The 15,601-nt window shown below is 40.9% G+C and overlaps 1 protein-coding gene across 1 annotated transcript; it reads right to left on the reverse strand.

Moving 5' to 3' along the window:
- Positions 1–9,026: 9,026 nt before the first annotated feature.
- LOC131467544 (high-affinity choline transporter 1-like) lies at positions 9,027–15,148 on the reverse strand. The gene is made up of 8 exons (XM_058641517.1): positions 14,797–15,148; positions 14,374–14,487; positions 13,920–14,075; positions 13,695–13,843; positions 12,543–12,686; positions 11,719–11,872; positions 10,756–10,973; positions 9,027–9,915 (listed from the first exon to the last, which is right to left on the reverse strand). Exons 1-8 carry the CDS (start codon positions 14,978–14,980, stop codon positions 9,364–9,366), a joined length of 1,671 nt encoding a protein of 556 aa, XP_058497500.1. The 5' UTR covers positions 14,981–15,148; the 3' UTR covers positions 9,027–9,363.
- Between the last annotated feature and the right edge of the window lie 453 nt (positions 15,149–15,601).

Consider the following 15,601-nt stretch of genomic DNA (forward strand, 5'->3'; position numbering starts at 1 on the left):
TGACTGACTGTGGTTGCAGGTGACATTTGTAAAGGTCTGGTATTTTGGCACAATTATTCTGACTATATTGTTTAACTCCACAACCTGGGTGATAATAAGTGGAACATAAGTGAGTGCAGTGAAAGTTTGAGCTGCATCAGTGTCCGGACATTCTTGGTGTTGTTGTTGTCGTTGTCGCTGCACTGATATGCTTTGTGTTTGTGTTTGACGCACATCAACTATCAGCATTTTCTCTGACCTTGACAATTTCACAGCGAACCTTGGAATCCCTATATCACTGCAGAAGAATGAGCTCGTTAACTGCTCACTGCAGCTCATCTGGACCCGCTGGCCCTGAAAACCAATGGTGTGTACCACAGTGTACCACACTAAGGCCTCATTGTCAAATTGAAATCATTTATTAACAATATGAATGTGACAATAACCAACAAGAGAAGTCGTGGAGCTCTGTGTTGCTCTGAAGGTCCAGCAGTCTGTTGTTAAGGTCACTAAATCAACACTGACCTGCAGTAACATCATAATAAATGGAAGGAAACACCTTAGTAGTAAGATGTGACCTGCTAGTGTGGTTCCAGTACGTTAATGAAATGTTTAAATCCACCACTGAATAAGGTCACATGACCATGAGTTGGCAGCAGCTTCAGGTTAGCAGGGAAAGCTAACGTGTTGTCATGCTACAACTGGCACGTCTGCAGGACGTCACACTGGGGCCGTGGTTTAATGGTCGATTTGACCTTTGCTCACAAAGGTCGAGATTGTGACGTGATTTCGAACAATATTTGATTTACAATTGAAATTGTGACGTGGTTTTGATTAATCTTTCATTGACACGCGAGACTGTGACGTGGTTACGATTAATCTTTGATTGACAAGCGAGATTGTGACATTGTTTCAATTAATATTTGATTGACAATCGTGACACCCTTAATCCTATGTAACGTGTCACAGTGAATGGCAGCTGAGGCCGCGTCAGTTATGCCAGGAACTCTGCAATGTTTAATTTTTGTTGTGCCTTCAAATGCTCTGTCGTATCTGTGACATTGAAAAATGAGTGCAAAGAGCAGGAATGTGTGACAAGCTCTAGCAAAATGGCAAAGTTAAAGAGCAATGACGCAAATTATAAACAGAAACTGTAATTAATGTGTCTGTGTGTGCAAGTTCTGTTATTTCTGTTATGTTTTATATTTGATGGTTACTTCATGTCATGTGTTAACTCATTTGTGTTATTTCATTTGTTTTGGGGCTCCACATGTGCTCGACTTGATGTTTTTCAGTTCATCTTCTACCATTCTGTCTCACTGTCCTCATACATGTCCTTTCTCTCCATCACAGTCTCACCCTGGTGGGAAGCAACACTGCTGGTGATTGTGTTTTTTTAATAATTATTTGTGTTTTGTATAATCCCAATGGAACTAAATACAATAATCATTGCTATCTGTGGGAAAAAGGCAGTGGTGTGTTCAAGGACTGTCTGTCAGGTGCTCTTGTAAGACCGGTAAACACACAAGAACAAAAGCAAACTTTGTGTATCACTTGTGGAAGGTTACATAACATGAAGGTGTGGAGGTTTTGCAAATTGGTTCACAAAAAAAGTCTTTATTCAAACTCAGCTGTTTACAATATTTCAAAGATCATTTGTTGAGTTGTTTCGCGATGACAATCCTCAGGTGCAATGACTGAGCATGAAATGTGTTTGACTCATCCGTGCCCAGAACTCCAAAATAAAACTGTATTTCAGAGACATCCAGTTTCTCATATTGCAAAGCCTTCAACGCTTCAGCCAAATGATTTTAATGTGAGAAGTAAAGTAACACGACTGGAAGCTGCAGATGACACAGTAAGTCTCTATTAAACCAATTCATAACATAACAAAATGGGGCGTAGATCAATATGGTATCCATTACTTTATAACTGAAGTTTTACATTACTACATACCTTTTCAGGATCTGTTCCCTCAAATTTAAGGAGTGAATTTGCTGACACATTTTAAGATGGGAGGTGAACCTGTACGAGTGTCTGCGTCCATGGCGTCCACTTACTTATTGATTTGCAACACGCGCTGCATCTGGACAAGTGATTTCCTTTGGGATCTTGTTCAAAGTCAGTGTTTGTAATTCTCTGACAGAGATCTTGGAATTTTCGTTTTCCAGGCATCAAGTCATTTGCTCTCTCTTGCGTAACTTTACTCGCTCATTGTTTGCATGGAAACACTCGTCAACGACGGAGAGAGACACAACACAACAGCGCTACAAAGAATGAGAACACGCTGTGCTTTGTTTCCCTTTGACATTCCTCTACAAACCTGTGTGTCCTCCCTGACATGCAGACAAAATCTGAGAGTTTGACCAGGGGTGTCAAGCTCAAATGACCTGGGGGCCAATGAGCATCTAGTCTGGTCAAGAAAGGCCGGTCTAGAGAAAAAAAGTGAAAAAAACAACAACTATTTAGTAGTGGGTGGGCATTATACAATATTCATTATAATGTTAGACAGAATTGCAAAGTAAAAGTGCTTGTTTTGTTATACAATGATGTATACTTCACAATTAAAACACATTTATGATGCACATAAATAGAAAACTTAGCAAATAATGTTGAGGATAACTGTAATTAAAACAGCTTGAATAAATACATTTAGTAAAGCAATGATTACAACCAAATGTCTTTTTACTATTATAATAGTAATAATAATAACATTGCTAGCAAGTACATATAGTCTTATATTCTCTATATATTCCATCACCTCAGTGGCCACATGTAATGGATTGGAGGGCCACATGTGGGCCCCGGGCCACCAAAAAACCAGTTTGGTGTGTGTCCTCCGCCTTCCTCCCTCCCTCAGAAGTGTAACCTGATGTTAGGTAGTGACATGTTGATCATGCCTCCTGCTGCACCCAGCATGACAGCATGTATGTGCTATTGTCTAAAAAACTCAGATCAGTCAGAAGACATAATGAACTTTCACAATATCGATATATTATCTGTACTTTCTGATTGCCTTCAGACCCCCAAACAACATGTGACACGTATGACTTTCACATCACAGCAGATTCACTCAGGCCGTTTCTCAATATCCATACTTGTGCGTACTTGAGCGTACTTGCGTACTCCCGTACTTGTGAAAACGTCATCAGCCTCAGTCCGAGTGCTGTTCCAATTCTCAAGTAAGCGAACAGCGAGGACGGTTCTCAAACCCGGAAGTGTTCTCGCTCCGCCCATTTTGACCAAGTATGCATCGGAGGTGACTTAAGCGTACTTAGGATGGCCATGTATCCCAGAATACATTTCGGCGGAGCATAGCAGCAGATAATAGAAATATAAATCTGAAATAAATATTTTTCTGTGTCCCGGAACAAAGTTTTAAGATAATTTGAGGCGAGAAATGAGTCATTTAGAATTCAAACATGTGGTTTGTGTATGAATATATGACGTATTTATAGTTTAGCAGCGACGTTTGTCGGAGGTGATCAGCTCCGCCTCTGCGGGCGCTCGGCGCTCACTGTGCCCGGCACAGAGCAGCGTTACCTCGGCCTGTCCTGATGAAATGATCCGCTGGCTCAGACGTCGCTGTCATTAGATGCTCGGTGTGATCCATAGATTTGTTGTTGACGTGTTATTTTGTTTTTAATGGAAACGCTTTGACCTGACAGTTTGAAGGTTTGTATATTATTAATGTTTATTTTATTTACTTTGAATTAGATATGTAGAGTAGTATATATTTGTACAAGTCATATATATATATATATATATATATATATATATAATAAGTTAAATATTTAAAATGTGAAAATAATAACAACATATACAGTATATGCATTTATTAAAAGTATTTCATATGTTCATTTATCAACACCGTAGGTGGCGCTAATGAGGCTGCAGCACTTGGCGCCAGCCACCATTCAAACAGCAGAACAATACATACATACTTGCATACTTGAGTATTGAGAAACAACCACATACTTGTGTACTCCCGTACTTGGCAAGTATATACTCCCAGCGTACTTTTCAAGTATATACTTCCCAAGTAAGCAAGTACATACTTGCTTACTTGAGTATTGAGAAACGGCCTCTGTCTCTTCATCCATGTTTTTCATTGGTAATAATAACTTCCATGTTTTAAATGTACAGCTCATAAATCATCACTTGAACTCCAAAGGGGCGTGACCTACATTGAATTTGCAGCATCACTATCAATCAGTGAATATGCAAAACCATCTGGTTCACTCTGCTATTACATAATACTTACAATGTGTCTGTGGTTTGAAAATGTAGCCCATGGAAGCTACAGCAACATGAACTCCCAAAGTCGTCAAATGTTGCCTGCTTACATCGTCTTTCAAAGCTGACCCATATCTCATATCTGCATTTACGCTGAATAAATAAACAGTGGGCCGAAAATGTCATTATTGAAAAGAGAGTCATGTGATCGTAGGATGATGTGTTGCCATCATTCACCACCATCCTATGTTTAAGGATGCTTAAGTGGTATTTAAATTATAGATGCAAATGCACATATCTGAATCATTTCCACACACAAACAAGGCCTGAAAATGTCTTGTTTACACTGTCCTGGCTCATATCTGATGTGGGTCACTAAATGCTGGAGATGTCACGATAGCACTTTTCTGCGTCCGATACCAATATATCAAAGTTGAGTATCTGTCGATACCGATATCAGTCTCATTGATTTATTTGAGACCTTTTAAAGCACAACGCTGTCTACAGTCTGTACATAGTGAAGCATGCATGTAGAGGTTGTGATTTTGACCAGTGTCAGACTGAACCGATCCTCAGTATCCCAAGACTTTGCTTGCAGACAGAGGATTAAGGACACAGACTTAGCTATCCAGAGATAGCAAATGAGTGTTTTCTGTTCAAAAAGACATTTGACAGTCATGGATAAGACCATCTTTATACAACCTACAATTCAATTCAATTCAATTCAATTTTATTTGTATAGCGCCAAATCATAACATACATTATCTCAGGGCACTGTACATAGACAACATCAAAGAGAGCAGAGAACCCCAACAGTTCACACAATGAGCAAGCACTAGGCATCAGTGGAGAGAAAAAACTCCCTCTTAACAGGAAGAAATCTCTGGCAGAACCAGGCTCAGAAATGTGCAGTCATCTGCCTCGACCGGTTGGGGTGAAAGGAAAATCGGGGACAGAGGAGAGGTGGAGGACAGAAAGGGGAGGGGGGAGAGAAAGGACAAGAGGGAGATGAGGTAGAGACAGAAGAGAGAGAGAGACCAGGAGCAGATACACAACAACTGTATCAAGTTACAAGTTAATACAATTAATGATATTGACTTTTTAATTATAGCACAATAATAATGGTGATGATGTGGGTAGCCTCGAAAACTGGATCTTGGTCCCGCAACCTGCATGATGAGAATACAGAGAGAGAGAGAGAGAGGGAAGGAAGGAAATACACAAACTAGGGAGAGAAAGAGACAAGGTTAATGACATATAAAAAGTCAAAATCATATCCTGAGTGTGAGAGAGTGAATGTGCGTGCACCACAGATAAAAAATCCCCCAGCAGTCTAGTTCTATAGCAGCATAACTAAGAGCTGGTCCAGGTTTCCCTGAACCAGCTCTAACTATAAGCTTTATCAAAAAGGAAAGTTTTAAGTTTAACTTTAAATACTACAGTCACCCAAACACTAGCAATTTGTCTAATGTGTGATTTGGCTAAAACATTAAGGCGTCTCGAATGAAAACACACAAAATAATCTCAAACCTAATCTTTCATTCTTTGTTTTGAGCTCATGCTGTACTGAGTTATGTCTCTTCAATTATCTTTATAACCAAAACAAAAACATGGCGTTTGCCTTCACACACATTTCTTTTGCTCGTATGTTACAGTTTTTCTGTACATCATATTTATTCAGTAATTTATTTATAAATAAATTATAAATGTATTTATTTATTCCGATGTTTCAATAATGATAAAGCTGTAACTTTGGGTAAACAGCTGTCATTACTCTCCTGGGTTTTAGAGTTTGTGAACGTAAATCATACAAAAATGACAATTCATTTTTACCACCAATATTAAATGGTTTCTCAAGTGAAACAACCGCATATCAACAGACAATCTCGAGCACGAGCTCCGTGAGAATGGAATGAACAGCTTTTTAAAAGTCTGGCTGTTACATAATACAAAGTGGGTGGAAGGTTGTGTCTGCACAGGGCTGTTAAAATGGACGGCATGTTTTAACCTTTTCTTTTTTATGATGTGGGTCCTTGAAGTCTTCCTGCTTTAAAATAGATCGACCCACATCTGAAGTCAGTGGCCTTTTTAGGATCTATACAACCCTGTCCATCTGTGACACAGTCACGCTGATAAGAGGCCAGCTCGAAACATCACATATAAAAAAGCCTTGGACTTTGTGTAGCTCAGACTAAATATGACTCTTTTAAAAGTAAGCCAGTCCTTTTCTACTTCCTGGGTTGTTTTGTGGAAATATTTTGGTCCTGGTTTCAGTCAGAGGGTCAACACTGCTGCAGATGATCTGTCCCTCAAGACTTATGTTTCACATTTACTCCAGTGAGCACATTTAGCCCACTGGAATTATTCACTAGGAGGGGGGGTTTTTTTGTTTGCCCTCCTCCTCCCCCCCAGTGAGGAGTCCCCCAGCCTGTTGGTCCTGTACTTTGGGAGGAGCAACCTGTTGCTGAATGAATGAATAAAGAGGTGTCTTGGCTTGCAGCTTGTGAAAGTGGAAGATTGTACGTGATACAACACTGTTGTTTGAAAATGATCAACAACCTTTTTTTTTAATATTTTTGCCACGATAAGATTCCGGTAAAAGTTGACACATTCTAACATGCATTCTGGATTAATCTTTTTTATTTATAACCATGACCGGATCTCAGACCTGGACAGGTTTGGATCCCAGATATATACAGTCAGTGCTGAACAAATCAGAATCAGATGCTTATAGAACAGGACCTGACCTTCTGCACTGAGTGGACTGCGTTGTACAGGTCTCAAATCATTCAGGTCTTACACTTTTGTTGAATTGAACACCTTATTTGACCCAGGCAGGTTTTCTTGGGCCCATTCAGTTATTAAACATGTCAAACAAACTCGGGATCCATGACGTCATGATCCCTTTTTGTTAGACATTTATTCACTTTGGATTTTGTGTTGTAGTCTTGTTGTTTCTGGAGGGTTTCACCTCGGCTCTTTGGTTCTTTGTTTCTGGTTTTCCAAGGCCTTGTTATTTTCTTGTTTATTTTGTATTTCTTCCAAGTTTCTATCTTGTTTATTTGGTTGTCTCTCCTTTGTGATTGTCTACCCTGTGTTAAGCTTTTAGACACGAGACTGGAGGACTCGACGCATGACACAACGTCAACGTAAAGTTTTACAAAAAGTTTACTGAGTAATACAAACACAAGGAGGATCAAACAAATCTCTACACGGGTAAACCAACACGTAGTTCATGGACCAAACAATACGAACTGGCGACATGACAGGGGAAGACCAGGACTATTTATACAGGAGGTAAGTGGGAACAGGTGGAAGCCATCAGGGGCGGGGCAGACAATCAAAGTGGCGGGAAATCACACAAGGGGAGGAAGTCAGGTTCTGAAATGAGAGGGAAACCAAGTAAAACCGTACCTAGAAATACTACCTGGTACCAGGTACCGTGCCGTGCCGTGCCGAGGTGAGGCGAGTAGAGCCGGTGTAGAGCCGGTGGAAATGCGCCATTAGTTTCACCTGTGTTCCCTTATCTTTAGTGTATTTTAGTGTCTGTGCTCCACAGCGGTTGTTCCCATGTGTTATGTCATGTTTCTGCTCCTCATGTTCTCGGGTAGTTTTCTGTTTTTCTGTTACCCTCTCGAGCTGCTGTTGTCCAGTCAAAAATCTATCCTGCATGTGGGTCCTAACATGACACATGGTACTATAACAGGACCTAACCTGATAGTCCAAGCTGTTTTACAACGTTTATCTGAACATGTACAGGTCCTAGACCACACCTTTTGGTGGATCTGCGAGGACCTCGGCAACACAGACGATCATAATACTTCTTGCATCCAGCGCATTCACAGTGAAAGAAAATACAAATTTTAACAGTGTAAAATGACAAGACGGAGTTTCATGTTCTTCCAGCAAAGGGCTCTCCCACCACAGACCTGACCATCTCTGAGGAAGCTCCTTCTCATACTGGAAGAAACCTGGGAGTGACACTTGACGACCATCTCTCCCTCACTGCCAACATAGCTGCAACAGCTCCATCTTCTAACCCACAAGGCGGCACAGGTTCTGGTCCAGGCTCTTGTCATTTCACATGTGGACTACTGCAACTCCCTCCTGGCTGGTCTCCCTGCGTGTGCCATACGACCTCTGCAGCTCATCCAGAATGCAGCAGCACGACTGGTCTTCAACTTACCAAAGTTCCCTCACACTACACCGCTCCTCCGCTGCCTTCACTGGCTTCCTGTAGCTGCTCGCATCCGCTTCAAGACTTTAATGCATGCGATCCATGCTACAAACGGATCCGGTCCAGCCTACATCCAGGACATGATCAAACCCTTCACCCCAGCCCGCCCACTCCACCGGGCAAACCGGCTTGCTGCCCCCTCACTGAGAGGATCGCAGAGTCACTCGCTGTTCTAGCTCCCAAATGGTGGAACGAGCTCTCCATCGACATCTTCCGCTGCCAACTAAAAACACATCTCTTTCAACTCTACCTCGACTAAGACGAAAACAATTGCACTTACTTGTGCATCGCACTTATGACTCACACTTCATAGTTTGGCTTACTTGAAGCACTTACTTACTTTTAGATCTTGTTTGTACTCAAATGTTGAAATGCACTTATTGTTAGCGTTTGCTAAATGACATGTAATGTAATGTAATGACATGTAATGTAATGTAATGTTATGACATGTAATGTAATGTAATGTTATGACATGTAATGTAATGTAATGTAATGACATGTAATGTAATGTAATGTAATGTAATGACACAAACAACTAACAGCAGTTAGCTGCTGAGAGTGAAATGAAGTTTATTTTCCTTTTGTCTAAAAACAATGGTTTCTTGGGCAGTTTTCAGGGAACACAATGTACTGTCTGTTGTCATCACATCCACCGTCCTCTTTGCGATTCTGTGTCACATGATCCACTGGTGACGTAAGCAAGTTATGCTTTACTTTGGAAACCATCATCAGTTTTCATCAGGTCTCAGATCTTGTGGTGTTGTTGTATTTTCAAGGACCTCATTAACTCATTAACTCACTGATACATTGTGTTTCCTGAAGCCCGACATCAGTAACATCCAGTATGTTTACAGTGAAATGAAATCACATTTTTAAGAGTGTCAACTATCAGCAGTTAGGTGCTATCCCACCTACAACATGGGTTGTAAGGAAAGTCCATCTTTGTTTTCATCACATTCAGCATCACCTTTGGCTTCCTCTCTGAGATTCTGAGTGACAGCATGTGCTGGTGATGCAGCACTCTGACGCTTTACTTTGTAGATGTCCCATCTTTCAGGCAGCACGCCGCTGTTGAACAGGACCAGAGCCAAGGCAGAAGAAGCTACGATGGTTATCTGCGTGCACAGCATGGCGACTGTTCGGAATGCAAATTTTTGGACGTAGATGCCGTCTTCCAGCGTGCAACCGGGAAGGTGTAGAACTACAGGAAGTCCTATACTGTTCTCTCCCAGCAGAATCCTCACAGTCAGCCCTACAGTGTAACCCACCATGGCACCATACTCATTTGTCACTTTGAAGAAGAGCACAGAAACTAGATGGGGTAATATGAGCGTGTAGGAAACATCTGCTCCAAGAAGCCAAAGGACTAGGGTGCTTTTAGTGAAGAAGGTTATGGATGTCCCGGCCACACCCACAACTACTACTGTGATCCGAAACACCCACTGCATTTCACGGTCTGAGGCCTGAGGATATAGAAAATGAGACGTGTCATTCATGTTCTCAGATAAATCCACGTGATTTATTTGACGTAGTTTAGTATATACATTATATATGAAATCATAAAACGCCCATAATGTGTCATTAGAGATTAAGAAAACATGAAATGTAAATACTAGCTTCCCTGAACCTATAAGAGAAAAACGTATTATTCGGCCTTCTCTACATTAACGTCTCACAAACCTAAACAGCTCAGGACTCGGCAGCTGCGACTCGCTGATCACAAAGGCCTTGGTGTAGCAGCGTCGTCTGTCTACAGAATACAGATCTTTATATTTTCGTTGAGCCTAACCTCACCAGGGCAGACGACTGATGACTTAACTATGCAGATAAAAAGGCCTTTAAAGCCTTTTCTGCTTGTTCATGTTTGCCATTGTCTCAGTTCTCCTCAGATCTGAGCTGTTTCCACTAAAGCTTTTCAACTTAACTCATCGCAGACTCCAGGAACTCCGTCTTGGTCGTCTCACCTGATAATCTAATCTGCGCAACAATAACAACCCGTTTTCCTCACTTTTTCAAATCTCATTTGTGGGCCAGATTCTATATTTATGCTTTGGTTTAGTTTGGGTCTGTTTCTCCACCCAGGGTTACCAGCTGTGCTAATTGAACACAGCAGGCTGCAGCTATGGATCAGATCCTCCATGAGGGTCGGTTCAGTGTTCACTTGTGCGTGAGCACAGTGCACAGCTCCCTTCATGAGTTGGAACTCTATAATGTTTTAAACGCTATCATTGCAGTAACTCTTGTAAACACTGAAGGTTGCTGTTGCACATTTTTCCCTCTTTTTTTTGTCCTGCAGTCCTCACCTGTTTACGCAGAATGTTCTTGTAGATATTTGAGGAGAAAACAGAAGTTGCAGATAACAGGGCGGAGTCTGTGGACGACATGACGGCTGCGGCCACGGCTCCAACTCCGATGACTGAGATGAAAGATGGAGTGAGGTTCTGCAGGGTCAGGGGAAGGACCATCATTTGCTGACCGCGTTCATAAGGAGGCGGAGAGCCATACAGCGTCAGATTCCAGTCTAGATGAGAGACATGACAGCACATCCATACAGCACTCCAACAAAAACATTAACATTAACTTCTTTGTCCATTTCATTTCATTACTGTGAATTAAAAACGAATACAGTCTTCAGAAGGACAGAAGTAGTGGTGAGCCACCAGGGGGCAAAAAGAACTCTATCTCCTACTTCTCACTTGATTTATAACATCGGTAAACTTGTTCTTGGGGTGTTAACGGTCTCAAGTTTCACTTTCTTCGTCAAAAGACCATGATGTCAGTTTTGTAAATGATCAGGGTTCCCAAGGAGGCAACACATTCAAGCACTTTCCAGGACCAATTCCCTCAAATTCATGGACCGAATGTGCTGACACGGCTTAAGATGAGAGAGCAACTTGTAAGAGCCGCTTCACCCATGGCAGTCAAAGTCAGACTTTGGTGAACCAGAGATCCTGGAAGTGTGTTTGCACCTAATCTTAACTCCAACCGTTGATAATGAAAGAGAAACCATTTGTAGATTGAAAAACTGACAAACTAGTGACGTTTTCCCTGTTTTACACATTTTTTTTAACCAAAGCTGCAAGCATCATTGTGCTATTTTAGTAAATATGTAAAAATAACAATACATGTTGTCACTGATTAGAATGAGTTTAGCAAGCTAAATGGAATTCAGCCATTGCTAATTTGATTATGCCTGTGTTTTGTTTTTCCTGTCTGCCATTGAAAAAGGCTCATTTCTCTGCGTTAAGTCCAATTTGATTTCCCACCTGTGGAGGCAGCGACAGCCCCGACCAAGACTGGAGGGATTCCCAGGATCACTATCATAACAGCAGCAGCAAAGCAGGTTAACTGGGCTGTCTGTGACGAGGAGGCAGACAGCGTCCTCTGCTGGAAGCACTGAAAAGAGACACTGCCAAGAGCCTGGAGGACGAAGCAGAGGAGGACGAGGACAAAGTGAGACTGATGACAGCGTTTCTTTGATTTTCTGACAAAAAAACTAAAGAAAAAGAAAAAGAAACTGAATCTTTCTGTTACTGTTCTGATTTAACTGTTTTCTATACTTTCATCAGCTGCAACGACCACTGCTCTAAAACACACACACACACACACACACACTATGTGTGAGGAAATTAAAACATCTTCATTTTCATATGAAAGTTTTCTGCTCATTACAGATCATTCAATGTGTCATACACTCTCACTTATATGATATACTCCATATTATATATATTATATATTATATATTATATACTCCAGTAGGTGGTGCCCGAGGCAACTGCATATTCTGCCCGTTTGTTTTCCCTCAGGTTAAAATTAATTTGTCATTCTCATTTACAAGTGTTAGGCACAGCCACCGTCAATCATTACTGGGAGGCTCCAGCGGGTACTGGAACTTGAACTTGGATTACTGTACTGACTTTGATGGTGAGTGAATGCAGTTCTTACATTTTCCCCTCAATCCAACGAACAAAAAAGCACACATGTATACATACATATATATATATATATATGTATATATATATATATATACATATATATATATGTATATGTGTGTATATATATGTACATTGAAGTGAATCTTCATTTTTACCAGCATTAAACAGTCGTCAATCCACCTCCAGACCATGTCTTTCTCCAGAGAGCCGACCCAGGGTGCTTGAACTGTGTTGTTGAAAGCTGTTTGTGCGATGTTGGGAGACGCGGGGTTGAGCAGAAGGAAGGGGACACACAGCCACTGTTAACAGACGCACAGCTCATCAGACCACAGATATCAGCACTACAGGATGATACATGAAGCATGAGCCAGACTGTAACATGGGTAACATAATCAATAACTAATTGCTGACACTAATCCACTGGTAACAACTGTTTCTGGTGATTAAGTAACAGAACAAACATGTTCACAAGGGAAAAGGCACGGCAGCCTCGCTCTTTGACGGCCAAAGAAAATCCTCCAAGGTGTTCATGACACAGCAATGACACAGTTCATTACAAAGAAATAAGATGTAAAAATGCTGGAGTTCAAACTGAGCCTCAGATTTTCTCATAGTCTCCAATTCATGCATAGTTTTCTAGTTTATGTGATGACAGCAGAGAAGCGACGTCCAGCAGCTTTTATAGACTTTCAACATGGCGTCCACTGAACAGCAGCTGTCTTTCAAAGAGGCTGTTGCTCAGCCTGGGTGAGATACAGTCTGGCATGAACCGGGCGAGGCAGAAAGTCGTTAGACGCCATTAATAGACAGAAAACTACAACAAGCACGACGGTGACACGTTTTCCATTTTCCGTGAACCCAACCTGTCCTCCAACTGAAACATAACTATCGGCCGTTTTGGCCAACCCCTGAATACAAGCCACAGGTACGTTTTTAGTGCACCAGTATCTTTAACTCTAGTTCCAGACAATAACGGGTGAAAGCCTAACATGGAAATTGAACCCATGTTGATTACACCAAAGTACAATAAGCCACTAAGCGAACTGCCGGTGGAAACCTCATGGAGGCTACTTGACAATGCACCCAAGGCACCAGATTGCTGTTATTTATGCTACCACTGGGGGCGCCTATTTTAAAAATGTGCCTATGGTTGGTAATTCCTGCAGACGAGCCATAGTTACTCTGTGTGGCCTTAGCTCTTTACATAATGACACATAATAACTTAAATAGTGGCCAGTGAGTGCACACTCTGATATACGTCACCTGTACCTGTAGATAACACACGGAATGTGCGACTTTAGACTCACCAAACTGAAAAAAATGAGAGCCAGCTGGATGATGTCAGTGTAGGCCACTGAATAAAGTCCTCCTAACAACGTGTAGACAATGGCAACAGCTGCTGAGATGCACACAGAATAGGTGAAGGGCAACTCCAGGATCACAGTCATGGTTATTCCTGTTGGACGGCAAGTACACTTTTAATGCTTTCATTACCATCATTTAATGAAATGATGTCATGCCGGTGTGTTCACCTAAACCAAGCAGGGTGCACGACACCCACAGCACGTCCACAAGCAGAGCCGGCAGCACCAGAGCACCACACAGTACATTGCCATACTTTTTCTGGAATGGGTCAAACATGGTGACATACTTCTTGTCCCTCATTGGCTTGGCAAAGAAAAGACCACCTTGTGCAGTAGATGAGATATTACATGTCATTTTGTATATCTGAATATAAATGTACCAAATGTTTCACCAGGGCTGTGCTACAAACAACAACAACAACAACAACAACAACAATAATAACAACAACAACAATCATAATAATATAATGTTTTTTGGTTCGAGAACATCATTTGTGGACATTTTATGGACCAAACAACAAATTGATCAATATGAAAAGAATTGTTATTTGTAGCCCTGCAAAGGATTCTAGTATCTAGTTCTAACATATAGTTCAGCAGAGCAGAACACAGCAAATCTTACCTATTATGAAAGACACACTGCATTGTACGGGCATTAGAGCCCATATCAAGCCCATGTTAGGAGTGTACACTGCCTCAGCCACACCCAGGAGAAAACCACCTCCCACCCATGTAGCTGCAGAAAAAACACAAGTGGTGTTGTAATAATAATAATAATAATAATATGTGTATTCTTTGCTTTCTGATGTTTTCTAATTTATTAAAGAATATATGAAACTTTGAATATATGGAATAAAACCTGAATATATGAAATGAAACTTTGAATATATATGTATGTATATATATATATATATACCTATATATATATATATATATATATATATATATATATATATATATATACATACTGAGAAATACTGAGAAACAACATTTCTCTATATGTATAAAGTTTCTCAGTCCTGATGTGAGTCATGAATCTGCTCACCTGTCATGGTGAAAATCCCAACCAGCAAGTTAATTTTTCTGTCCCCAAGCAGCACCATTTCAGTCCTGTCTCCTGTGCTTGTCCTCTGAGCCTCCTTGGCCTTTCGTGAAGCCCAAATCCCCGTCCCCAAGATAAGGATGTAGAACACAACAACCGCAATCACACCGGCAACGTTCAGAGCCATGTTTGTCTGCTTCTATCAAGCTCCTGCACTCAAATGCAAACTAAGCTGAGTCGTTAAATAGTCACGCTCCAACCGTGTGTATGTGGGTCATCATTGACCAAGAGTGAAGAATCAGTGATACTCGTCTGATAAAGACAACCAGTGACGCTTCATTACTGTACTCTTCTTAACTTTCATCACATAAATATGTATTGCCTGATAAATAAAATAATAAAGGCATGAAAAATGAGGCGCAATAATGCAAACATCCTGCAGGGATAATGAAAAACAATACATTCTCACTTCAGAAAATGGAATAGGCCAACATAACAGAACTTGTGTACATATATATATATATATATATATATATATATACATATATATATATATGTGTGTGTGTATGGTTGAACAGGCTTGAATGTTAGAAGAATGGCTGTTTCATATTTGAAACAAGGAGATGTCCTGACAAGACCCAGTTTAGATCCCAGTGTAATTTCAGCCTGTTTAAACGTTAACCCTGATTTAAACCGTGACATTCACAGGCCAAACGTAACGTCTCACAGAAACAGTTTGGATGAATCTACTCAGGAAGGGCAATTTAAAACCATACTAAAAAGTATGAGTATCAGCATCTGTTAGTGG

This window comes from Solea solea, chromosome 10, assembly GCF_958295425.1.
Source record: "Solea solea chromosome 10, fSolSol10.1, whole genome shotgun sequence".
NCBI classification, from domain to species: Eukaryota; Metazoa; Chordata; class Actinopteri; order Pleuronectiformes; family Soleidae; genus Solea; species Solea solea.

Excerpts from the sequence above, each read along its gene's own strand:
- LOC131467544 (XM_058641517.1), bottom strand. The coding sequence starts at position 14,980 with ATGGCTCTGAACGTTGCCGGTGTGATTGCGGTTGTTGTGTTCTACATC. Across the intron at positions 14,488-14,796 it reads TGGGATTTTCACCATGACAG|CTACATGGGTGGGAGGTGGT; the intron begins GTGAGCAGATTC and ends TTTTTTCTGCAG. Across the intron at positions 14,076-14,373 it reads CAGTGTGTCTTTCATAATAG|GTGGTCTTTTCTTTGCCAAG; the intron begins GTAAGATTTGCT and ends CTACTGCACAAG.